This window comes from Anomaloglossus baeobatrachus, chromosome 11, assembly GCF_048569485.1.
Source record: "Anomaloglossus baeobatrachus isolate aAnoBae1 chromosome 11, aAnoBae1.hap1, whole genome shotgun sequence".
Taxonomy (NCBI): Eukaryota; Metazoa; Chordata; class Amphibia; order Anura; family Aromobatidae; genus Anomaloglossus; species Anomaloglossus baeobatrachus.
Genome location: NC_134363.1, coordinates 84606423 through 84633302, shown reverse-complemented (window position 1 = coordinate 84633302; position 26880 = coordinate 84606423). Strand labels below are relative to the sequence as shown.

Below are 26880 nucleotides of genomic sequence, written 5' to 3'. Positions count from 1 at the left end.
TTTTACGTAAAAAAAACCCCAAAAAAACAAAACACTTACAAAGCGTACTCTGCGTTATGTGAGGGAACAAACAAATGTACTTGGACATGGATTATTCTCACTACACTGCTATTTCAGCATTTGTTATTTAGTATAATTCAGTAAGAGAATCTGCATGTCTATAGCAGCACCATTCATTTACCTGTTCCTAGGTTTAAATATATTAAAGTGGCTGAACTTACACTTGTCTCATGTAGCCATACTAGCTAAATCTTGAGAAAGGAACATCAGCCAGATTAAATACTGAAATAAAAGCAGTGTGCAAAGCATGGTAAGTGGAATTTACATAGGTCTTGAACCCAACGTACAATATCTGAATCACAAATAGTCCACAAAATGAATATTGACCACACCAAATACCGTATGTATATAGATACAGACCTCAGATGATAGCTGCCCTCTATGCAGACCATGCGCATCAATGCACTAGTCCAGACCACCTTATTTAAGTTGAAACCAGAAGTTTACAAACACTATCCAAAAAGACACACAGTATATGCATGTTTTTCTCACTGTCTGACATGAAATCAGAATAAACCTTTCCCATTTTAGGTCAATTAGGATTACCAAAATTATTTATATTTGCCAAATGCCAGAATAATGAGAAAGAATGTTTTAAGGCATTTTTATTACTTTCTACAAAGTCAAAAGTTTACAAGCATTTCATTAGCATTTGGTGCCATTGACCTTAAACTGTATGAATTGGGTCAAACATTTTGGATATCCTTCCACAAGCTTCTCACAATAGTTGGTTGGAATTTGGGTCCATTCCTCCTAACAGAACTGGTGTAACTGAGCCATGTTTGTAGGTCGCCTTGTTCTCGCCTGCTTTTTCAGCTTTGCCTATACATTTTCAATAGGATTGAGATCAGGGTTTTGTGATGGCCACAACAAAACATTAACTTTGTTATCCTTAAGCCACTTTGTAAACAGTTTGGCAGTATGCTTCTGATCATTGTCAATTTGGAAGACTCATTTCCACCCAAGTTTTAAGTTCCTGGCTGATGTCTTGAGATGCTGCTTCAGTATTGCCATAATCTTTTTTCTTCATGATGCCATCTATTTTGTGAAGTGCACTGCACTAGTCCCTCTTGCAGCAAAACAACCCCACAACATAAGGCTATGTGCGCACGTTGCGTATGTTCATGCAGTTACGCTGCGATCTGCACCGCAGCGTAACTGCATGCATCCTGCGTCCCCAGCATAATCTATGACGATTATGCATGATACGTGCGCACGTGGCATCTTAGAGCGCAGCGCTTCGGCTGCTGCCCGAAGCCTGCATTCTAAGAAGTGACATGTCACTTCTTTCGTGCACACTGCCTGCAGCCCCCGCTCTGTCTATGGGAGGGGCTGCACTCAGAGCGCATGAATCGGCTTTTCATTATGGACTCTTTCTGCAGCGATTTGAAGCGCACGTGTGCTGTTCAAATCGCTGCAGAAATTTCTGCAGGGACAGAACGCTACGTGCGCACATAGCCTTATCCTGGCACCCATCACCTCCCTGAGCAATATGATGGCTGGACATTCCCATCTTGTTTGTACTTGCATATAATTGTTTGTACAGTTGAATGAGGCACCTCCAGGTATCTGGAAATTGCACCCAAGGATGAAACAGACTTGTGCAAGTCCACAATTTTCTTTCTGAGATTTTGGCTGATTTCTTTTGACTTTTCCATTATGCTACACAAATAAGCAGTGTGAAAAACGAGGACAATCAGAGGGACCATTATGAAAAATTGATGAAAAGTACAGGCCACTCCCAATTGTGATACGGCTATATTAAAGGTACGAGAGATAAACTACAGTTGGGATCCAGAGGTGGTAATCATAAACAAGCCCTGGAAAGACTGGAAGGTCATTGAATTGTGACATTGGATACAATGTCACCTTATGGCCTCAATGAGAAGCTTTTCTTCTCTTCCTTCCTATAGGCATAGAGGGTTGTATATATTCATCTATTGCTATTATGGTCAGCAAAATTGTACTGGATTTTAATGGTGTATGTATTGTGTTTTTTTAATTCTAGTCTTGCCTATTCTATGTATCCTGTCTATTCTATTTATCCATCTTATATGGACAAAGGAGTGGCAAATCTTGGTCCCCTGGCAATATGTGGTTCTATCATGGACATTGGGATAAGGATTTCTGGACATTCCATCATACATTGGACCGTCACTATATATTTATTAGTTTTTTTTTCGGATGGAATACATATGTGCCAAGATTCAGTAAAATAATGAATGAAGCGGTTCTCACTGATCAACTCTCGTGCTTTGTTCTAAATATGCTCTCATGTTTAATTGAGGTAAAATCATACTGAGATGGGTCTCATGGTTGCCCTGTGTGGAATACTGTGGGGGATCTCGGATTCTGACTTAAAGATGGGCTGGGGGTCCAACATATGTTCTCTATATATGAACAACCATTTTTGCCCAGAATATAGAATAATATGTATATATTATGGCCAAGCATATTTTTACCATCATTTTTCTGTATATTCTTATCTTCATGATAAGGTGATTGTCTGATATAATGGCTTAAATTTAAGCGCAAGTAAAAATCGGGTACTGGAGTGTTGGGCTAGTGGGGTTTTACCATTGTTGGTCCGGCACTATGTATTCAAGTATTTTCATATGCAATTGTTTTGTATGTATTTTTGGAAATTGTGTATGTATATATATATATATATATATATATATATATATTATAATATTATATTATATATATATATATATATATATATATATATATATATATATATATATATATATCCTTAATGGGTATGGATATATATATATATCCTTAATGGGATCCGAATATCTATGCACTTTTATTACGGTATTGATAGAACCGCTGTGTATACATCTTTGGCGTTTGCCCATACTTATGCCCGGCGTTAAAATGGCCGCGGCCTGGGTACGCATGTGTTGTGTGGCGGCGTCTCTCTTTCAGTGCTTGTGAGTGATCGCTTCCATACAGGATGAGGCGGGCTCTGTATTTCCAGATGACGTGAACCATTGGTGATATCCCCTCCCCCCCATGGGCCGAAACAGGATGCTGGTGGCCATTTAATTATTGCCACTATAAAGGGACCCCGTCCTTGTCATACACCTCATCACAGCCCCCCGAGGAAGATTACGAAAGGCATTGGGGTGAGTTTCCAATACTCAGTGCATTCAGGATGGGTAAGCAATAATCGGCTCTTTGAATATGTAGTGCCTTGTCAGTATGACCCCTGGGTATATTGTATTAATAATCTTTCTATTTCACTGGACTCTATTGATATGTTTTTACAGGGGTCTTGGTTACTATTAGTGATTTACTGCTATAAATATGGCCTACTACTACTAGACATCTATATCACTTTTTGTCTGTATATGGAATGAATACTATTCCTGAATCCACTGACTAATGGTGTTCTCTGGAACTCTTCCATACTCACCTATGTGTACATTTATAATCTCTATTTCTTTTTATATGTTTCCTCTTGTATATATTTTACAAAACCATGTAATCAATAAAGGTTTTTCTACTTTCACAAAGAGGACGTTTTCTGACTAATTCTTACATATTTTATAGGCTTATTGTATCAAAATAGTTTTATTTTGCAAAAAATATTTTTTAAAAATTTTTTTTATTTATTCCAAATCACTAAAAATATCACAACATCAAGAAAAACATCACCAGAAAAAACACATGGACAAAGGGATCTTTGACCTAAAAAAATATATTATTGGTGAGGAGAGCAGAAGGAGGTTATACTTTGTTCATAACGAAAATATATCAAAGTTTATATCATTAAAACATCACCTCTGCCCTTTCACCAATATTAGAAACAGCACTGATACATATATTATATAGATATTACATCAATAAATGCATATAATAGCCTCTGTATATAAATATTCAATCCCCAAAGGAACAAATTCAACTCTCATAAATCTATAAAACCTATATAGGAGGGATCTCATCTACATACATATAGATTCCCCCTTAGAAATGATATTAGATTATAGCTATGGAGTTTATAAGGAGTACAAGGGGTTAATAAGGAGGAAAAGCACAGCCCATTCACTGACTTGTCTACTCGGGCTGGATGTGAATATCCACTACCCCCAAACACGACTAAATCAATCGCCTTATAACAGAGGCTCTTAGTTAAATGTAGCATAAATTACTGTACCATACTTGCCTAGTATAAGGTCAAAGAAACCCTCAGAACCTCGACGCCCGTTTCAAGACAAACCTTTTCATCAGGAGGCCGAGTAGACAAGTCAGTGAATGGGCTGTGCTTTTCCTCCTTGTTAACCCCTTGTACACCTTATAAACTCCTTAGCTATAATCTAATATCATTTCTAAGGGGGAATCTATATGTATGTAGATGAGATCCCTCCTATATAGGTTTTATAGATTTATGAGAGTTGAATTTGTTCCTTTGGGGATTGAATATTTATATACAGAGGCTATTATATGCATTTATTGATGTAATATCTATATAATATATGTATCAGTGCTGTTTCTAATATTGGTGAAAGGGCAGAGGTGATGTTTTAATGGTATAAACTTTGATATATTTTCGTTATGAACAAAGTATAACCTCCTTCTGCTCTCCTCACCAATAATATATTTTTTTAGGTCAAAGATCCCTTTGTCTATGTGTTTTTTCTGGTGATGTTTTTCTTCATGATGTGATATTTTTAGTGATTTGGAATAAATAAAAAAAAATGTAAAAAAATATTTTTTGCAAAATAAAACCATTTTGATACAATATACTCTGATTTCTGTTTGTTTGTTGATGACATGTATTCCTTTGAGTTAAAGTATCTTTAAAATCATGGTGGAGAAAATATAGAAATCTGCTAATATGTATCTAATATTTTATAGGCTACTGTATTCTCCCTGCTCTCTTTTGGTGGCAACAAATAAGCAGTGTGTTTGAGGTGTGCATTAAAATACATCCACAGATGTGTCTCTAATTAACTGAGATGTTGTCAATAAACCTGTCAGAAGCTTCCAAAGACATGACATCATTATATGGGCTGTTCCATATTTTTTAAAGGCATAGTACTCTTTGTGTATGTAAACTTTTGACTTTGCAGAAAGTAATAAAAATGCCTTAAAACGTTTTCTCTCCCTCTCTATCATTGTTGTGGCATTTGGCAAATATAAATAATTTTGGTAATCCTAATTGAACAGAAATGGGAAAGGTGTATTTCATGTCAGATAGTGAAAAGAACATGGATATGTATCTTTTTAGATGTGTGTATGTACAATTCTGGTTTCAACTGTATATAAACCCCAAACTAGAGACCCCCGGTAAAAAAAAAAAAATTCAGGCCAGAACTCCAGTCTACAAACCCCAGGCCAGATCTTCCTGGACACAAACCACAAGGACAGACAATTCCTAGCTAAAAAAAAAACCAATCAACTAAGACCAGACCTGAAGTATAAGCCTATTGTATATCTACATTGGAATTAATTCTTTGAGCCCACAAAGCACACATATAATTATACAATGTACATGATGGAGTATAATCATCATTATCCAATAAAAGTATATCAACAAAATAGTGAACATGTACATAGTATCATACAAATAAAGTCTATAAAAATACAGATATACAGTTATGGTGGAAAGTGTTGACTCCCTTGAAATTGTTACAGAAAATGAAGTATTTCTCCCAAAAAATTATTAAAATATTAACATATGCCAAGATTTAATTTATCACTATGAGTGGAGTCTAAAGGGCCCGTTACACGCTACGATATATCTAACGATATGTCGTTGGGGTCACGTCGTTAGTGACGCACATCCGGCATCGTTTGACATATAGCGTGTGACAGCTACGAGCGACTGTGAACGAGCAAAAATACTCACCTTATCGTTGCTCATTGACACGTCGCTGATTTTCAAAAAAATTGATCGTCCTTCTGTGCGCCGGTTGTTCATTGTTCCCGAGGTAGCACACATCACTCCGTGTGACACCCCGGGAACGATGAACTGCAGCTTACCTGCGGCCGCCGGCAATGCGGAAGGGAGGAGGTTGGTGACATGTTACATCCCGCTCATCTCCGCCCCTCCGCTTCTATTGGGCTGCCGCTGTGTGACGTCGCTGTAACGCCGAACGTCCCTCCCCCTTCAGGAAGAGGATGTTCGCCGCCCACAGCGAGGTCGTTCGGAGGGGAGTACGTGTGACGGGGGTTACAGACTTTGTGCAACATGGGCAACAAATTGCCCGCAACGCACAAACGATGGGGGCGGGTGCGATCGCACATGCGAACGCACGATAAATCGTAGCGTGTGAAGTGGCCTTAAGATGCTCACTCCTGAAAATGTCCACGTTATAATTGATTTAATTAAGTTAGGTTCATATCCCATGGGATTGGCTCCTTTTACCAGGGCTTTACCAAACCAACATTTTTAAGAAACCTTTGCTCATTTTTACCTCTCATATGCAATGACTAAGGTATTAGTACTGAAACGTGTTTGTCAAGTCTGTTTTTAAACGCCAAGTGAAGCTGTGACTTTTGTTTTTAAGACTGTTTTTATCATATACGAATAAAGGCTTTTTATAGAGATACCCACGCTGGATTATCGTTTCTTCTGCATCCCTTGCCACAGCACAAGTTCCCATGTTTTATTTTTTTCATATTTTTTGAACGCCTTGTTTCCCCCTCACTACTTCTAGGCCTTTAGGATATTATACACCTCAGCAATCATCTTAATATGTCACAAATAGCCTCAATCATGGGACTCCCATGTGGAGCCGCTAATTCCACAGCAGATGATGAGGAGTATATTATCAGAGACAATAAAACATTAGATATTTTTTTTCTATGAATAAGCTAGACTATTCACAAGTTTGGTGAAATGGACTGCCTTATGAAGTCCCTGGAAAAATTACAAATCTAAGAACTCAGGACATGGTGGAATCTCACCACATTAAATTCTTACATTAGCAAACAGACAATACCTAGAGGACTCCGCATTAAGAAAAAGGCTACAACTACATATTCAAATGAGTTTAAAAAAATCTTGGTACAATATACTTGAATGCTGATTTCAACTAATGAATCTACTAATAATTATCAAACAGGAAAAAGCATTACTACCTACCATTAAATAAGACAGTCAACAAATCAAAACCTCCTTACAGGCATACACCATGTCAAAACAATATGAAGAAGTGAACAAACTACGAGGACTTTCACATATAAAGTAAAGACGCTAGGATGGTGAATCAAATCATACCTTCAGTATAGAGATTGGATGTTTGATAATGTTTTTTTGTGCAATCAAAGGTCAAAAAATGAGTGTATTGGTTGAGTGACATGTGCATCGGGGTGGGACTTTGTGGGTCAGGTCTTCAGTAATAATTCTTCCCCTAGCTGACTGCATCCCCTCTTTTAAAATGTCTCCCCTCTGCCGCCGAAATTAACACTATGGCTGGCGTATACAGAGTATTATTTTCCCGTTTTTCTGCAACTCTATAAAATGGCTATGGAATTAGTGCATGTGTGTACCATGATCTCTGGCACCATTTTTCTGCAAATACTGTGGAGGGGACTATGAACGGTGGCGGCGCATGAGCTACTAGTCAAAAATGTTCAATCTGCGCATGCGCCACTGCTCATATTCATCTTTACAGTGTTTGCAATAAAATGGTGCCAAAGATCACTAAGTGTGCATGTGCTGATTCCGGCGCCAGTTATTGAAGACTTTTAGAAAAACTTAATAATACTGAGCATGCGCCAGCGATAGTGTTAATCGCAGCGGCAGAAGGGAGACATTTTAAAAGGGGAAAAATCATAACTGAAAATCCGAGCCACAAAATCTCGCTCAGATCATGCCATTCAACCAATGCACTACTTTCTGGACCTTCGATAAAGTAATTTTTCTGAAATCAAACATTTAATCACTAAACTGAAGGTATGATTTGATTCACCATCCTAGCGCCAGTGACGCACTGTCTTTACTTTATATGTAAAAATCCTGCTGGTTGGTTCCCTTTAAACTCAATATTTCAAAAATGGAGAAACAAATTATCAGTATTAAGAAATCCAAATTTGATAGAGATTATAAAGATTACATGCACAATGAGGTTTACAGCTGGAATAATCAGCATCGGAAACCCCATGCTACATCCAATTCTATTTTAAAGAAAGGGAACAGCATTTAGATGATGTCACATCTGATAACTTCTCAGACTCTTCAAAAGATAAATGAAAATGTAATATTTCACAACGCAATCATTGACTCCATGAGCACCCCCATATGCGCCAAGAGGATAATTCCTTTTTAAAAACAGAAGTGGCATGGGAGAAGAGGAGGCAGGAAACATAGAAAACATGAAAATATATCCACTGGACAAAGAAGGATGAGGAATATGTCATTATTAATTTATCCACATCATAACGGAAACACAGTTAAATGTTCTATCTAGAGGCCTTAAGATATATGCGCATGCTGCATTTTTGTGGTGATCACAAAGATGCACGTTTTTGGCCCCATAAAATGCACCCGCAACAAAAATGCGTCCAAAAAATGTACGCACTTTTTAAGTCAATTCTATTGACTAGAAGGGTTCAAAAACGCTGGCAAAACCGCAGAAAGAATTGACATGCTGCATCTTTGTGGTCACCACAAACAAGCAGCCAAAAAAAAGCTGCAACGTGCAGACAGAAAACCTGAAATCTCATAGACTTTGCTGGTTAAGGAAATGCATGCAGTTTTGGTACCAAAACTGCACTCAAAAAACGCAGCAAAAACGTTACAAAAATGCAGCATGCGCATGAGGCCTTACTTTTTATCCCACAAATTACCGTATTTTTCGCTTTATAAGACGCACTTTTGTTCCCCCAAATTTTGGGGGAAAGTAGGGGGTGCGTCTTATAATCCGAATATACGGGAGGGGGGGTGTATATATATATATATATATATATATATATACATATACACACACACACACACACACACACACACACACACACACACACACACACACACAGAGTCCAGTGGAGGTGCGGGCAGCTCTGGAGCGGTGCTGGGGACTGCTTGGGGCTGGGAGCGGCAGCGTTTGATCTCCTGCTCCCGCTCATATAATATGCACAGCCGCTGTCCATCAGAAACGTGGTGCTGAAACTGCATCACGCTGATGTGCTGGGGGAGCTGTGCATATTATCTGCCTGTGCTTACCTTTGATTGCACAGGATTCCCCCTCCCCCTGTGTTAGATATGGCCTCCCGTGCTGCTGCCCATAGTAAAATAATAAACTCTTTACTCACCTCCTCCAGCGTCTGCCCGTCTCCCTCCTGCTGGCTGTGATTAGGCATGCAGAGATATCTCTCTCTGCTGTCCCGATCACATGACCTGCACTAGAAGTAGGAAGTAGGAAGTGCAGGAGACAGGAGGAGTTCAACCCCAAGGAGGGACACACGAGACAGGACTGTGCTGCAGAAGGTAAAGAGTTTATTATACTAAAAGCTGCAACATGGGGGCGATATGTAACAGAGGGTGATGTGTGCCTGCCACAGTGGCCCTGTCTGCCTGCCACAGTGGCCCTGTCTGCCTGCCACAGTGGCCCTGTCTGCCTGCCACAGTGGCCCTGTCTGCCTGCCACAGTGGCCTTGTCTGCCTGCTACAGTGGGCCTGTCTGCCTGCCACAGTGGGCCTGTCTGCCTGCCACAGTGGGCCTGTCTGCCTGCCACAGTGGGCCTGTCTGCCTGCCACAGTGGGCCTGTCTGCCTGCCACAGTGGGCCTGTCTGCCTGCCACAGTGGGCCTGTCTGCCTGCCACAGTGGCCCTGTATGCCTGCCACAGTGGCCCTGTATGCCTGCCATAGAGGATGTGTGCCAGCCATAGGGGAAATGTGGCATCACTGGGGGACGTGTTCAATATAAGGTGGCCATATCCAGATTAAGGGGGCTAATTTTAGGATGAGGGGGCTATGAGGGACATATACCCTATATTATTTGTTAGACGGACACTGGCATTATAAGACGGACCCCATTTATTAAAAAATTCTCTATTCCTTCACCAAATTTGGGGGTGCGTCTTATAATCAGGTGCGTCTTATAAAGCGAAAAATACGGTAATTTGATATGCACAAAATGTTGCTGGCGTCAACAGATTTGTCCATAACTTAACTTTGAAATGTCATTTTTTCATACCCATGGACAATCCAGAATCTTGATCACCCACGCATCCTAAACACCAAATGCACTACCAAGATGCTAAAACAGGTCCATTTGTAGAACAATAATCTCTCCATAACTTGAGGTTATTGCAAAGTAAGGGTATGTGCACACGCTGAATTTTTGGTTTGACAACAAAACTGCACCCTCTGGCAGATTTTGCAAACTATAAACACTGCATTTTCTACAGCGTTTTTGTTAATGCGTTTTTTAAAGGAGAAAAAAAAATATGATAGGATAGGGTATTTGATAGACAGCTAGAATAGATAGATAGAAAATTAGAAATAATAGATAGAAAGAACATAAAGAATAGATAAGAAAGAACAGATAGAATAGATAGAAAGTAATAACAGAATAGCTTGATAGCTAGATAGATTTTATTGGTAAGCAAAATAACATGGGGTCCCCCCCCATTTTTCATATCCAGCACAGAAACAGCAGCAGCTGCAGGCTGCAACCCTCAGCTGTCTGCTGTACCTTGGCTGGTTATGATAAATAGAGGGGATACCACGCTTTTTTTAAAATTATTTAATTTAAAAAAAGAAAAAAATTATATGACGTGGGGTCCCCCCAATTTTTCTAAAATCAACCAAGGTACAGCAGACAACTGGGGGCTGATGATATTCGGGTGGGAAAGGCCATCATTATTTTGCCCTTTCTAGCCCAACAATAGCAACCCACAGGGCCCTAGAAGTGGCGTATCCATAAGCTACGCCAATCCTAGCACTGGATCTGGCTCTTCTCATTGCCCTGGTGCGGTGGCAATCGGTGTAATGAGTTAATAACAGCCCACAGATGATACTAAGCCCTAGCTGTAAACATCAGATGTAGCAGTGCTGGAAGCATCGTGGGACCTCGTGTGGATTACGTTGGACCTGGAGGGGTATTTGGGTGGGTAAAGTGGTGAAAGAGGATGTTTTTTTCGTCTTTTATTTCAAATAAAGGATTTTTTTGGGTGTTTATGTTTATTTACATCCACTTACAGATTAGAAATGGGGTGTCTCAGACGCCTGCCATCACTAACCTAGGGCTTAGTGGTAGCTATGGGCTGCCATTAGCCCCTTATTACCCCCATTGCGACAGCACCAGGGTAATCGGGAAAAGTCCCAGGACTGTCGCATCTAATGGATGCGGCAATTCCGAGCGGGTGCTGGCTGATATTTTTAGGCTGGGGGCTCCCAATAACATGGGTCTCACCAGCCTCATAATACCAGCCCTCAGTTGTGAGGCTTTATCTTGGCTGGGTATCAAAATTGGGGGGGACTGCACGCCAATTTTTTTTTTTATTTATTTATTTTGCTGTACAATATAGACCCGCCCACTGGCGGCTGAGATTGGTTACAGTCAAACAGTTGTTACCCAGCGTGGGGGTGTATCTGACAGCAACCAATCACAGACAGGGGAAGAAGTGAATATGTATAAGCCTAATGAGCAGGTGCAGTGAATATATGTGAACCTAATGAGCGGGTAGGGAAGAAGAATGATAGGCCGTGGGAGCATTGTGACAGCCGCGCCGGTGATTGGTGAGATTAACATATGCGGGCTTTGCACGTTGCGACATCGCAAGCCGATGCTGCTATGTCGCACGCGATAGTCCCCGCCCCCGTCGCAGGTATGATATCTTGTGATAGCTGGCGTAGCGAAAATTATCGCTACGCCAGCTTCACATGCACTCACCTGCCCTGCGACCGTCGCTCTGGCAGGCAACCCGCCTCCTTCCTAAGGGGGCGGGTCGTGCGGCGACACAGCGACGTCACACAGCAGGCAGCCAATGGCGGCGGAGGGGCGGAGATGAGCAGGATGTAAACATCCCGCCCACCTCCTTCCTTCCGTATAGCTGCTGGCGGCAGGTAAGGTGAGGTTCCTCGCTCCTGCGGCTTTACACACATGTGTGCTGCTGCAGGAACGAGGAACTACATTGTACCTGTCGCGGCACCGGCATTATGGAAATGTCGGAGCCTGCACCGATGATACGATAACGACGCTTTTGCGCTCGTTCATCGTATCATCTAGGATTTACACACTACGACATCGCAAGTGACGCCGGATGTGCGTCACTTTCGATTTGACCCCACCGGCATCGCACCTGTGATGTCGTAGTGTGCAAAGACGCCCATAAATGAGTTGCAGATATCTAAAAGTGTTCTCTAATTTTTATCAGTGTTCTTTTTTATTTATCTCATTTACATTTTTAGTATGTGATTTTGAAAAAATTCAATTTATGAAATAAGCTTAAAATACTGCTAGTTTACGTATGTTAGGAAATAAATCACACATAGGACTACACAATGACCTTAACATTTAGGAAATTGTGTGTTTTTCTCTAATTTTGATCTCCTGTGTATTTTTAAAGGGAATCTGCCACCAGGTTTTTGCCACCTAATCTGAGAGCAGCATAACGTAGGTGCAGAGATCCTGATTCCAGCGGTGTTTCACTTACTGGGCTGCTTAGTGTAGTTTTGATAAAATCACTGTTAATCAGCAGTAGATTTTCATTAGAGGACTACTTGGCATGCTGCCAAGCAGTCCAGCATATTCATGAGCTCTGTACAACTGCTAGATCTGCAGCAGAGAAAACATTAACTTTATCAAAATGACTGCAAACAGCTCAGTAAGTCACATCGCTGGACTCAGCGTTTTTGTATCTACATGATGCTTCTCACAGATGGGGTTCATATTTCCCTCAAAGTGGAATCAATAGAACCAGCAGCTCACCACACAAAAAAAAAGCCATTTTTTGTTTTAGAAACTTCTGAATTTTTTTTACACTAATTAAATAAAGAAAAAAAAAATCTATGCAAGTTTGATATTGTAATTTACAGACCCATAAAATAAAAATTGCATGGTAAAATGTCCAGGAAACCTGAACACGGTAAAAACAAAACGTAAAAAATTGATTGAAATCTTTAAAAGAAAAAAAATTCCAATCAGCTTGAAATGTTGTCCTGTTTTCTAGCAAATTGTATGGTAAAATTAATTAAATCATGTCTACGAAAAAAATAAATGTAAAAAAAACAAGCATAAGAGAATGATGACAAAAAATAAAATTAAAAAAAATGGAAGAAGGGGAGAAAACAACTAAAGTTAAAAAAAAAAAATAAAAAAAAATTGGCCAGCCATAAAATAGTTAAGCAAGTTATTGGTGAACAAGAGCAGGAGTGGAGGAGGGGTACCAAGATAACAAAGGAACTAAAGGCCCAGTCACACACAACGACTTACCAGCGATCCCGAAAACGATGCGACTTGATAGGGATCGCAGGTAAGTCGCTGGGAGGTCGCAGGTGAGATGTCACACAGTCAGATCTTACCAGCGATGCAGGAACAATACAGGTCGCAGTAGCAACCTGTATAACGATCTCAGCAGTCACTGTGACCCTGTCACACAGTGTCAAACACAGCGATGTGTCCTGCCCAGCAGGACATCACCTTTGAAGAAAATGGCCTGGACCATTCTGCAACGACTAGAGATCTCACAGCGGGGGCCTGATCGCTGGTAGGTGTCACACACAACAAGATCGCTAACGGAATCGCTACTGCGTCACGGAAACCGTGACTCAGCTGCGATCTCGGTAGCGATCTCGTTATGTGTGATGGTACCTTGAGTACTAAGTTTATCTAACTTGGGCTTTTTTGGGAAAAACAGACAAACTAGGCACAATTGGATTACAATGTACAAATTCATGAGTGAAATAATGAGAGCTTTCTAGCGATTACCATGTATGACAAAGAGGCATTCTCTACATCTAGAGAAAGGCTGGATCACCATCATCATACACAGGGATTCTTTATTGGAATAGAAATATGACAATGACACACTGACATTTAATGCAGATTCATTAAAAATTTGAAGAAAAAAAAAAAGGGAGGGGGAGCCCGATGCTTCTCTTTAAAAATAACAAGATTTCTGAAAATGGGACAATGATTGGGGAATTTAATTGCGTTTGTTCATATGGCGTCGGGAAGGAATATTCCCTTGGATTTCATGGACCTGTGTGTGTTTTTACCTTGCGAACTCTGTGCTTTATATCTCTATGCCTTCCATACATTGTACATTTTGAGTCATTCAAGTTAAATAGGAAATGGATCCTTACCTGGTACACATGCAATAAATTTTACAGAATCTCTGTGTCCATGAAATGAGATTTGTGCGTACTCCATGGAACAGAAGGGAACCCCTTGATTTAAAATACCTTTGTCTTCTTTTATTTCTCCAGACTGTTCACTTGTTCCTGCAAGTATAACAAATACATTATATAAAAGCAAACTATAGATAACGTTTAAAAATTATGTTTTTGTAAAAATATTTATTCTTAATTGATGTTTCTCTGTAACACAGTAGAAATGGAACTCAATATTTATTACCCTGATCCTGTAAGTTTTAGAAATAGACCACTAAAATTGAAGAAAAACCTCACCCATTTTCAGGGCTTATTCAGATTTCTCTCAGACACCATTAATTTCCATGAAGAAAAAACAAAAAAGTCAGCACTAAATGTGCACTACAGCACTAAAAATTCCAACCTTATTATAAATTTGAGATTTTTGGCAAAAAATTGCAATTTCCTGAGCTACCCCGCCACGTCACAGCAAATCTCTTTGGGGCAGTCCTACGCTAAAATATTTTTATAAAATGTGCCAGACGGCCTCACATATGAAATAGTAGAACTGCTCTTAGCAGCACTCACCTGGTCTATTTCAATCCCGTACCCATGAGTCATGGCTGTGGGCGGGACAGGTCCAAGCAAATGCTGTATGAAGTAAATAGCCTGTGGACAGGGCCTGATGACTGAATGTGAACTGTCACAAACTGCCAAAATCTAGACAGGTGGAATACATCCCAAATTGGGGTGCATAGCAAGGTGGGGGTCAGCCACCGACCGATTCAATGAAGAAAAAAACAAAAAAGTCAGCACTAAATGTGCACTACAGCACTAAAAATTCCAACCTTATTATAAATTTGAGATTTTTGGCAAAAAATTGCAATTTCTTGAGCTACCCCGCCACGTCACGGCAAATGTCTTTGGGGCTGTCCTACACTTCCTACTTCATGTCCTACTTCATGCAGCATTTGCTTGGGCCTGTCCCGCCCACAGCCATGACTCAGTCATGGGTACGGGATTGAAAAAGACCAAGTAAGTGCTAAGAGCAGTTCTACTATTTCATATGTGAGGCCGTATGGCACATTTTATAAAAATATTTTAGTGTAGGACTGCCCCAAAAAGATTTGCCGTGATGTGGCGGGATAGCTCAAGAAATTGCAATTTTTTGTCAAAAATCTCAAATTTTTATAATAAGTACAGTTTGGAATTTTTAGTACCGAAGTGCACATTTAGTGCTGGCTTTTTGTTTTTCACCATTTATTTCCAGTTTGAAGAGACCATAGGATACCAAAACAAAGATCCCAACCTACAGACTCCATTTTGGAAACTACAGTCTTGAAGCATTATGTTAAAGAGATTAAAAATTTGTTTTGGCCCCTAATGTTTAATTCTCAAAAAAAAAATGATGAAAATGAACACCACAATCTTTTTTCCCACATTATCTCTCGAGCACAGCAATAAAGTGAGGTAAACTGGTGTTTGAGAACACCGCACAGCTCAGAAGGGAGAGAGCGCGATTTGTTCTGCAAATTTTGCTGCAATTTTTTTCAGGGTCTATGTCTGATTTGCAGAACCCTCGGAGCTACCAGTACAGTAGATATCTCTATGAAGGTGTTATTTTAATCAAGGCATTCATTAGGGGCTGTAGTGAACATTTCAACCCAATAGTGGTTTTCAAATATAGCAAATTCTAAACCAGTAGGTATCAGAGAGAAATTCCAACATGTACAGTTAATGCAGATATAGCAACATGTGATGATAAAACTTAACCTTTAATTGGGTTTATTAAAAAATACCGTAAATACAGTGATCCCAACACCAATAAAAAAACAGAGAAAATGTTGAGGCCAATTGGTCCATATATTCATGGCGTCAACATATTTCAATGTACAGGGGAACGAAACAAACGTCACCCCTTACCAACAGCACGGGAAGAAACCTTGTATGTCAATTACTATTAGTGGCACCACCAGTAAGCTAAATTAATTGGTAGACATATATAGCTAGCCGAACATGTGTGTGATCACCATGAGGATGATATGCCACTTGACTCAATCGACACTAATGCCTGAAGGCATGAATGAGTGCAATTATTTGTCCAGCTATTTATGCATATAAGACATACCATCAAGGGACAATTTAAACATAAACGTGCATCGTCACTTGACCCAGTCGGTGTTGGTGCCAAAAGACAAGGGTGAATGCAGTCATTCACCCAGCTGATCATACATGTACAATAAACCATAAAGGGACACATTAAGCGGAGACATGTATCGTTAATAATACTATCCAAAAGATGCTGACTCCCAAATGGATACCATATGCTAGGTAGCGAGAAGCAAATAGGCAGAACAAACGATACAGAATCAAGGCCACTTTGAGTGGAACAGTCTCACCCAATTCCTTCGTCCCATGGATGGATCAAGGTTCTCCCGTGTTGTTTGGTCCACGTACCGGCACGGTGGGAGTCATGGCTTGGTCACCAGCCCTGTTTGGGATTCAACTGACCCTTTAATTATGCACAATGACTACCGCCATTACAAGGGCAGTCCACAGCTGGCCCTGTTGTGGCTAACCCTTGGTGAACAAAAACAGGTGACTCCCGATGCGTTTCTCAATGTCTGTTCATCAGGGGAGGCGTGAAACACCTGTGACTTCAGCGGTGGCTCAACACAGAGCTCTAACCTATACGGCCTGGTATCCCAGATACCAGGCCGTATAGGTTAGAGCTGTGTGTTGAGCCACCGCTGAAGTGGACTGCCCTTGTAAGGGCGGGAGTCATTGTGCATAATTAAAGGGTCAGTTGAATCCCAAACAGGGCTGGTGACCAAGCCATGACTCCCACCGTGCCGGTACGTGGACCAAACAACACGGGAGAACCTTGATCCATCCATGGGACGAAGGAATTGGGTGAGACTGTTCCACTCAAAGTGGCCTTGATTCTGTATCGTTTTTTCTGCCTATTTGCTTCTCGCTACCTAGCATATGGTATCCATTTGGGAGTCAGCATCTTTTGGATAGTATTATTAACGATACATGTCTCCGCTTAATGTGTCCCTTTATGGTTTATTGTACATGTATGATCAGCTGGGTGAATGACTGCATTCACCCTTGTCTTTTGGCACCAACACCGACTGGGTTAAGTGACGATGCACGTTTATGTTTAAATTGTCCCTTGATGGTATGTCGTATATGCATAAATAGCTGGACAAATAATTGCACTCATTCATGCCTTCAGGCATTAGTGTCGATTGAGTCAAGTGGCATATCATCCTCATGGTGATCACACACATGTTCGGCTAGCTATATATGTCTACCAATTAATTTAGCTTACTGGTGGTGCCACTAATAGTAATTGACATACAAGGTTTCTTCCCGTGCTGTTGGTAAGGGGTGACGTTTGTTTCGTTCCCCTGTACATTGAAATATGTTGACGCCATGAATATATGGACCAATTGGCCTCAACATTTTCTCTGGTTTTTTATTGGTGTTGGGATCACTGTATTTACGGTATTTTTTAATAAACCCAATTAAAGGTTAAGTTTTATCATCACATGTTGCTATATCTCCAATAGTGGTTTTGTAGAAATTCATGTGCAATGAAATTAGCGATTTTTACACAACTATGAAAAAGTGATGGATAAATGAAATTTATTTCTATAGATATGTCAGATGTCATTCACATGACCTTTCAGTGACCAATATATTGCTCCGCACTTGTACCACTGTAAAAGTAAAGATCAAGAATTATTTTGGACCTTACCAAGCATAATGTTTTATCTGGAAATATGACAGGGTTCAAAAGTGAAAAAACATGATGCACATTGACATTTGTGCCCCATGGCTCACGCAGATGTTCACTCAAATTGGTCTTTGGTCCCCCTTTGTACTCTCCCACAGATATACCATCTTAATTCTGTACGTTGCCTATGTACTGGGCAGGTCCTGTGAGCATGTATTCCGCTGAAGTGGATCAGAGGTTCAGCTCTTGAAAAGTACATCTTGAGAATGTATGCCTCGGCAGACTTAGGACTGAAAACAGTTGGTTTGATTCTGAATAGATGGTCCAGTGTGGGTCCATTTTTCAGTTGACATAAAGATAACGCTTTATCATGCAAAAATGTTAAGGTCTCTTCAAAGCGTATTTTGGTCATGGCCATGTGGAAACTTTGAGTGTCTACAGTACATATCTATTTACAGGATACACAGAGGTGCAGGGGTATATAAATCATCTTACCCTCAGAAAAAGGAATAGAAACAATAACACCGCAGGAAGTCCCGACCCACAAGCGCTCAGAGAATATGGACAGTGCAGAGACTTGTGCCATGGACATAAAGCAGCTTGAACCTGCAAAGAATTTTTTAAATTAATTTCTTCTTCTTATTTTAATCCTCAATAACCTGCCAGTATCATCCAATGAGTATCTTATGGAGAACAAAAAAGACAATTACTAATCAAGCACAAGATCTTACGGGTAATTGTAGTTCTTTTATATGTGTTATATTGTTTGTACTTCACTTTCTTTAATTTTAAGGATAACGACTTACTATCAGTGAATTAAAACACAGGTTGCACACTTGTACAGACCTAACAATTTTCACAGCTAATAGTTCTTGCCACATCATACATTTTTTGATACATAAATGAGCTGGAGGACTCCCATACTCTGTAGCACCAACCTATGTAAAAAATTAAAGGGAACCAATCACCAGGATTTTCGTATATAACATACCTCCCAACTGTCCCGGATACAGCGGGACTCTCCCGCTTTTGAGCCTTTGCTCCAGAGTCCCGAGCTGGAACTATGTATCCTGTGGCTCCGCTCACCTACTGTAGCCCCGCCTCGCTGTTTCTCCCTTCTATCCATTACAGAGCCGAGCGCGCTACATGAAATTCCTGTGACTGCTGCTACTAAGGTATGAATCACCCCCGGCACCAGAGCCGACCCCCCTGCACCAGAGCTGACATCCCCAGCCCCGGAGCCTGTGCGCTTCTCAACAGCTGTTTTCTCTGACTCCCCGTGTGTTTGCTTCTCGCTGCTGCAAACACACAGGAAATCAGGAAACTGAGGAGAAGGCCGTGCAATCAGCACTTGTTTCCTTTCCTGCAGCACTGGCCAGTATTAACCTATGAGGAGTTAAGGGTGCTTTACACGCTGTGACATCGCTAGCGATCTCGTTAGCAATGTGACAGGCCAGATCGCAGATAAGATTTGTCGAGATCGCACATAGGCCATTTTTGTAGCAACGGTCACATGTGCGATCTCGGCAAATCGTATGTGCGATCTGGCGTGTTACATCGGTAACGAGATCGCTAGCGATGTCGCAGCGTGTAAAGCACCCTTTAGCATCTGCCGAGGCTTCTATAAGCTTACCGATCACATGGTCTCCTGCCTGCAGAGCTGCTGGGTCCTAGCTGCCCAACAGGTCCAGCTCTGCTTTATCCTGGCTGCCCTACCTGTTAAAGGGAACCTATCAGGTGCAATATGCACTCAGAGCCAGGAGCAGTTCTGGGTACATATTGCTAATCCCTGCCTAACCGTCCCTGTATACATTAGCATAAATAATGAGATCTTTAGAAAAAGTATTTTTAAAGATCTTATATCTTATGCTAATGAGCGTGGGGACTAGTCCCAAGGGCGTTACTTCACTTGGCTAGTCGGCTCACATAGCGTGTTAGTACTCACACAGGGGCGTAATAACATGCTAACATGCTATGTGAGCTGACTAGCCAAGTGAAGTAACACCCTTGGGATTAGTCCCCGCACTTATTAGTATAAGATATAAGATCTTTAAAAATACTTTTTCTAAAGATCTCTTTATCTATGCTAGTGTATACAGGGACGGTTAGGCAGAGATTAGCAATATGTACCCAGGACTGCTCCTGGCTCTGAGTGCATATTGCACCTGACAGGTTCCCTTTAAAAAGGGACCTATCACCAGATTTGGCGACTATAAGCTGCGGCCACCACCAGTGAGCTCTTATATAAAGTATTCTAACATGCTGTATATAAGAGCCCAGGCCGCTGTGTAGAAAGTAAAAATCACTTTATAATACTCACCTAAGGGGCAGTGCGGTGCAGACTGGTCGGATGGGTGACAGGTTCCCTTTAATCTCTGTTGGATGGGCTGCCCAACTGGTCCTTCTCTGCTGTGTCCTGGCTTCCCAACCGCTTCGGCTCTGCTTCGTCCTAGCTGCCCAATCGCTTCAACTCTGCTGCATCCTGGCTGCCCAACCGCATCGGTTCTGCTGTGTCCTGGCTGTCCAACCGCTTCGGCTCTGCTGCGTCCTGGCTGCCCAACCGCTTCGGCTCTGCTGCATCCTGGCTGCCCAACTGCTTTGGCTCTGCTGCGTCTTGGCTGCCCAACCGGTTGAGCTCTGCTATGTCCAGGCTGCCAAACCATTTAGCTCTACTGGATCCTGGCTGCCCAACCAGTTCCGCTCTGCTGGATCCTGGCTGCCCAACCAGTTCTGCTCTGCTGGATCCTGGCTGCCAAAACAGTTCCGCTCTGCTAGATCCTGGCTGCCCAGCCAGTTCCGTTCTGTTCCATACTGGCTGCCCAACCAGTTCAGCTCTGCTGGGTCCTGGCTGTCCAACCAGTTCAGCTCTGCTTCGTCCTGGCTCCCCAACCAGTTCAGCTCTGCTCTTTCCTGACTGCCCAACCAGTTTAGCTCTCCTGGGTCCTGTGTATGGCTTATTAAAGTCAATAGCCACTTCACGGGTCGTGCTAAAATCCTATTTTTTTAGGGCTTCACACAAAAGGCCCCGACGGAGCAATTGATGTTTGGTGAAAACACAATGTGAACATAGCCTTAAAGTGACAGGTATTATCTCCCCAATAATAGCACAAATAATAATGCGATGTTGGTTAATTGGGATTATCCGTCCAGGACTTTTGGATTTTTTTTCTTAAGTGGCTAAGAATTCACAGACAAGTAGTTGTTATCTACCTGCCTGTTCTGCGCAGCGCTGATCTGTGCCAACTCAGAGCAATCACAGATGGCTCCTGGTGGTGATTCTGCAGCTTCATTTGACCTCACTGTGGAGAGGTGATGGTAACGCTTCCCATGATTACAGCAGAACAATAAGTCTTCTCTAATTGCTTCTATTAATGCCTTCACCCTGGGAAATGTTTCATTTTTTCCTCTCCTTCTTCCAAGAGCCGTAACTTTTCTATTTTTCAGTTAATTTTGCATATGGCAACTTGTTTTTTTTGCGGGATGAATTGTTCTTTTGCATGAAACCATTAGTTTTGCTACGTAGTCTACTGGAAAACGGGAAAAAAAAATCCAAATGCGGTGACATTGCAAAAAAAGTGCAATTGCACAATTGTTTTTGGGATATTTTATTCACCATGTTAAACATATGGTGAGGCTGACAGGTCAGTAGGACCCTCATGTCAGTACGAGTTCATAGATAACAAACATGTACCGTATTTTTCGGACTATAAGACGCACCGGACCATAAGACGCACCCTGGTTTTAGAGGAGGAAAATAAAAAAATTTAAGCAAAAAATGTGGTCATGACACACTTATGGGACGAGGATCTGCTGCTGACACTGTTATGGAGGATATATCCCCAAATTCTCTACTAAAGATACCCCATCCTAGTAATGATCCTCCTGCCTTGTACATAATCCCCATCCTTGTATAGATGTCCCTCATCCTGATATATACCCCCATCCTGCTCATATAGCCCCATCCTGCTATATACTGCCATCCTGATATATACTGCCATCCTGGAATACGCCCTCAGCCTGCAATATACCCCCATGCTGCTATATACTGCCATCCTGCTATATGGCCCCATGCTGCTATATATTGCCACCCAGCTATATGGTGCTATATGGCCCCATGCTGCTATATACCCTCATCCTGCAATATGGCCCCATGCTGCTATATACTGCCACCCTGCTATATAGCCCCATGCTGCTATATACCCTCATCCTGCTATATGGCCCCATGCTGCTATATACTGCCACCCTGCTATATGGCCCCATGCTGCTATATATACTCATCCTGCTATATGGCCCCATGCTGCTATATACTGGTACCCTGCTATATGGCCCCATGCTGCTATTAGCCTCATCCTGCTATATGGCCCCATGCTGCTATATACTGCCACCCTGCTATATGGCCCCATGCTGCTATATACCCTCATCCTGCTATATGGCCCCATGCTGCTATATACTGCCAACCTGCAATATGGCCCCATCCTGCGATATACCCTCATGCTACTATATGGCCTGTATCCTGTATCACACAAAAAACAATAAACGTTTATACTCACCTTTCCTTGCTCCATGCAGAATCGCTCCTGCCCCTGTCTGTGCCGGCCAGCTGATCTGTGTGGAGCCGTCACCGGCCACTTCCGTGCAGCACGCGATCTCCTCCAGTCTGCCGGTCAGCTGACTTGCGTGGAGACTAGCGGCGTGCACAGCCATGACGTCATCGCTGTGCTTACTGCTTTCTACACAGATCAGCTGACCGGCAGACTGGAGGAGATCGCGTGCTGCACGGAAGTGTCCGGTGAGTGTACTGTACTTATTCACTGACCCCTGCGCTGATAATGATGCGCGGGGGGCAGTGAATACAGCCGCACATGATCACTCCAGGCTGTAGTTGCCAGGGGTGATCATGGCAGGCTGTTAATTATGCACGCGCCCATTATCCTACCCACGGATTCAGCGCTGAGAGATGATGGGCGGGAGGATGGGCGTGCATATGTAATAAGCGGGTCCACGTGGTCACGGCAGGTGCTACTGCAGCCTGCTCGTGCCCCCGATGACCCGCTCCACCGCAGCACCCTCATTCCCGGCCGCATTCCTATATTCAGACCATAAGACGCACCCCCCACTTTCACCCAACATTTGTGGGGAAAAAAGTGCGTCTTATGGTCCGAAAAATACGGTATACTTTTACTTTTATCTAAGGGGTTAAAAAAATTCATAAGTTTGTACTTCAAAAAATTGGGCTTTTTGCGCTATTTTCTGAGACCCATAGCGTTCTCATTTTCAGGATCTGGGGCTCAGTGATAGCTTATTTTTTGCATCTTAAGCTAGCGTTTTTAGGGATACAATTTTTGCGCAGATGCTAAGTTTTGAACGCCTGTTATTGCATTTTAAATAATTTTTGCCGCAACCAAAAATCGTAATTTTGGAGTTTGGAATTTTTTTCTCGCCACACCGTGTACCGATCAGATTATTTAATTTTATATTTTGATCGGGCATTTCTGAACACTGCGATACCAAATATGTGTATATTTTTTAAACAGTTTTATTTTCAGTGGGGTGAATGGGTGTGGATGGGGAGTGGTTATGGGTGTGACTAGTTGTGAAATGGGTGCAGTTATGGGCATGGCCTAAAATCGCCGCGGTGCGCATGGCGCGCCGCACAGTTTATCCCTCTTTGCTTTCTTTGAAAGTTGGGAGGTATGTATATAACCTAATGCCAGTACTATCCTGACACTATCAGGCTGATTCTCTACATACCTTTAGCGGTCAGCTTGGATGTAAAGGTTTTAAAATCCAAGAAAGTAAAGTTTATACAATTAGCTGCTTGTTGAGTGACAGCAGCTGAGGAGCAGAGATTATCGGAAGGGGGAGGGGGTATGCATAGTTATCTCCTCCACCTGCTAAAATTAGCATAAGTATTATACAGTTGACTTAGCAGGACCTGTGATGTCATACCCATGTGACTTGGTATCCAGCTTTGTTGGCTGGAGCCCCGCCCTTTCTGGTCACATGGGTATGACCTCACCACAGGTCCTGCTAGGTCGACTGTATCACACTTCTGCTAATTCTAACATGGGGAGGGAATAAGTATGCATACCCCCCAGATATTATCTGATCCTAAGCTGCTGTCACTCAACAAGCAGCTAATTTTATAAACTTTACTTTCTTGGATTTCAAAACCTATATATCCGAGGTGAACACTAAAAGGTATGTAGAGAATCAGCCTGATCGTGCCAGTATAGCACTGGTTTTAGGTTATATACAAAAAACCTGCTGATTGTTTACCTTTAAGTCCCCATATAAGAGGAGACAAAATTGAGAGGGAGAACGTCCATGAATGACTATTATACATTGAAATACATGGATCTGTACATGTACTCAGCTACCTCTTTATTTGGTCTCTTACTGTATGTGGCCTCCTTAGTTATAGCATATTTTAAGGACAGTAAATTGCTGCAGAAAACCACTAACACTAAAGTCTAAAGGTTTTTGCATGGGAGAAAAATCCACAAAAGTGATATTGTAGAAAGCTCTACAGATAGTAAACTGAAGTCACATTGATTCTAAAGTAATACATAGAAATGATTCTGTTATAACTAGAGATGAGCGAACCAGTCGCGGTTCGGCTCGAGCTCGGTTCGCCGAACCGAGGTCTGGTTCGCGTTCGGCAAACCACTCGAACCCATAGGAAACAATGGGAGGCAATCACAAACACATAAAAACACCTAGAAAACAACCTCAAAAGGCGTCCAAAAGGTGGCAAACAACTCACAACACAACACAAACACATGGGAAAGTGACAAGGACATATACTCATGTGAAAACAAAAGAGCTGGACAAGGAAAAAGAGGAGACACAGATATAGGCATGGCATGCCCTTCTAAAATGATGTAAAACACCGCAAGGTGACTCCAAGCGGAGTCTCCCTTTTTTCCAAAAATTGGGCCACACAGACACCCCTTCAGTGGCAGCATTTGTGCCCCAGTTGTACACTTCACAGGTAGATTTACAACAAGCACATTCAAAAATATGGAAGCCTCAACTGTCCCCAGGATGACACCATGGTGGGTAGCAAAGTCTTTGCTGATCCCCGATCTGTTCATCTTGGATCATTGTTAGAAACACTGCAAGCAAGGGTTAATCCAAGCGGAGTCTCCCTTTTTTCCAAAAATTGGGCCACACAGACACCCCATCAGTGGCAGCACTTGTGCCCTAGTTGCAAACAGGATGTTTTGATTTGCATCAAGCACATTCCAAATCCACAAGCATTTACTCTCCCCAGGATGATACAGGGGTAGTAAATTCCTTGTGGATCCATGACTTGTTCATTTTGATGAACGTTAGTCTGTCCACATTGTCACTGGACAGACGCGTGCGCTTATCTGTCAGCACACACCCAGCAGCACTGAAAACACGTTCAGAGACAACGCTGGCTGCGGGACACGACAAGATCTCCAAGGCGTAAGTGGCAAGCTCAGGCCATTTTTCAAGATTGGAAGCCCAAAATGAGCAAGCCTCCAGTTGCACAGTCATGGCATCGATGTTCATTTGGAGATACTCCTGTATCATCCTCTCCAGCCGTTGACTATGTGTCAGACTTGTTGTCTCTTGTGGCCTTGCAAAGGATGGTCTAAAAAAATTATGAAAAGACTCAAAAAAATTGCTGTTACCAGCACCAGATACGGTGCTGCTGGTACGGGTAGACTGTTGAAGATGACGAGACCGTCCCATGTTTGTCAAGTTACAACTGGGAAATTCACTCCGTGCACCACAGTTGTTTGGTGGAAAAGCCGAGCTAAGATCGAGTAACAGCTTTTGCTGATACTCCTGCATACGTGCGTCCCTTTCTATGGCTGGAATTATGTCACAAAATTTGGACTTGTACCGGGGATCTAATAGTGTGGCAAGCCAATAGTCATCATCACTTCTAATTTTGACAATACGAGGGTCATGTTGGAGGTAGTGCAGCAAGAAGGCGCTCATGTGTCTTGCGCAGCCATGTGGACCAAGTCCACGCTGTGTTTGTGGCATACAGGTGCTAACCGTTTTTTCTTCCTCTGACATCTCCCCCAACCTCTTTCAACTGAAATTTGACCAAGGTCTCCCTCATCCGCTGAGTCTTCCATGTCCATGGACAGTTCGTCCTCCATTTCTTCATGTTCTCCTGCACCTTCCTCAACATTTTGCCTGCTACCATGCGCCCTTGTTGATACCTGTCCCCCAAGGTTCCATGCCTGCCGCCTTGGTGATGAGGAACGTCTGGACCTTGGTAATGTTGTTGTCCCTTGCGCACATGAATCCTCCTGTAGTTCCTCCCCTTCCTGTTGTCCCACCCCCTGACTCCGAATAGTGTTTAGCGTGTGCTCCAGCATGTAAATGACTGGAATAAATGAAATGACTGGCTAAACATATTCGTCGCCATGTCGAAACTGTGCAGAAGGGTGCATAGGTCCTTGATCTGAGACCACTCCATCAGGGTAATCTGCTCCACCTCTGCATCTCGTTGGCCCAGGCTATACGTCATGACGTATTGCACCAGGGCTCGGCGGTGCTGCCACAGTCGTTGTAACATGTGGAGAGCCGAATTCCAGCGTGTCGGCACATCGCATTTCAGGCGATGAACCGGCAGGCCGAAAGACTTCTGGAGCGATGCAAGTCGCTCAGCAGCGGTGGTTGAACGGCGGAAGTGAGCAGACAGTTTTGGTGCCCTGTTCAGAAGGCCATCTAGGCCGGGATAGTGTGTTAAAAATTGCCGGACAACAAGGTTCAACACGTGAGCCATACAAGGCACGTGTGTCACCTTGCGCA

General features: G+C 42.3%; 1 protein-coding gene across 1 annotated transcript in view; it reads right to left on the bottom strand.

The window, feature by feature from the left end:
• Window positions 1-26880, bottom strand: part of LOC142255816 (C-Jun-amino-terminal kinase-interacting protein 4-like) — a 665059-nt gene that overhangs the window by 15703 nt on the left and 622476 nt on the right. The window contains exons 24-25 of the mRNA XM_075327263.1: window positions 18574-18684; window positions 14328-14465 (exon numbers count right to left, since the gene is read on the bottom strand). Of these exons, the coding sequence (XP_075183378.1) occupies window positions 14328-14465; window positions 18574-18684 (249 nt within the window). The remainder of the gene's footprint in view (window positions 1-14327; window positions 14466-18573; window positions 18685-26880) is intronic.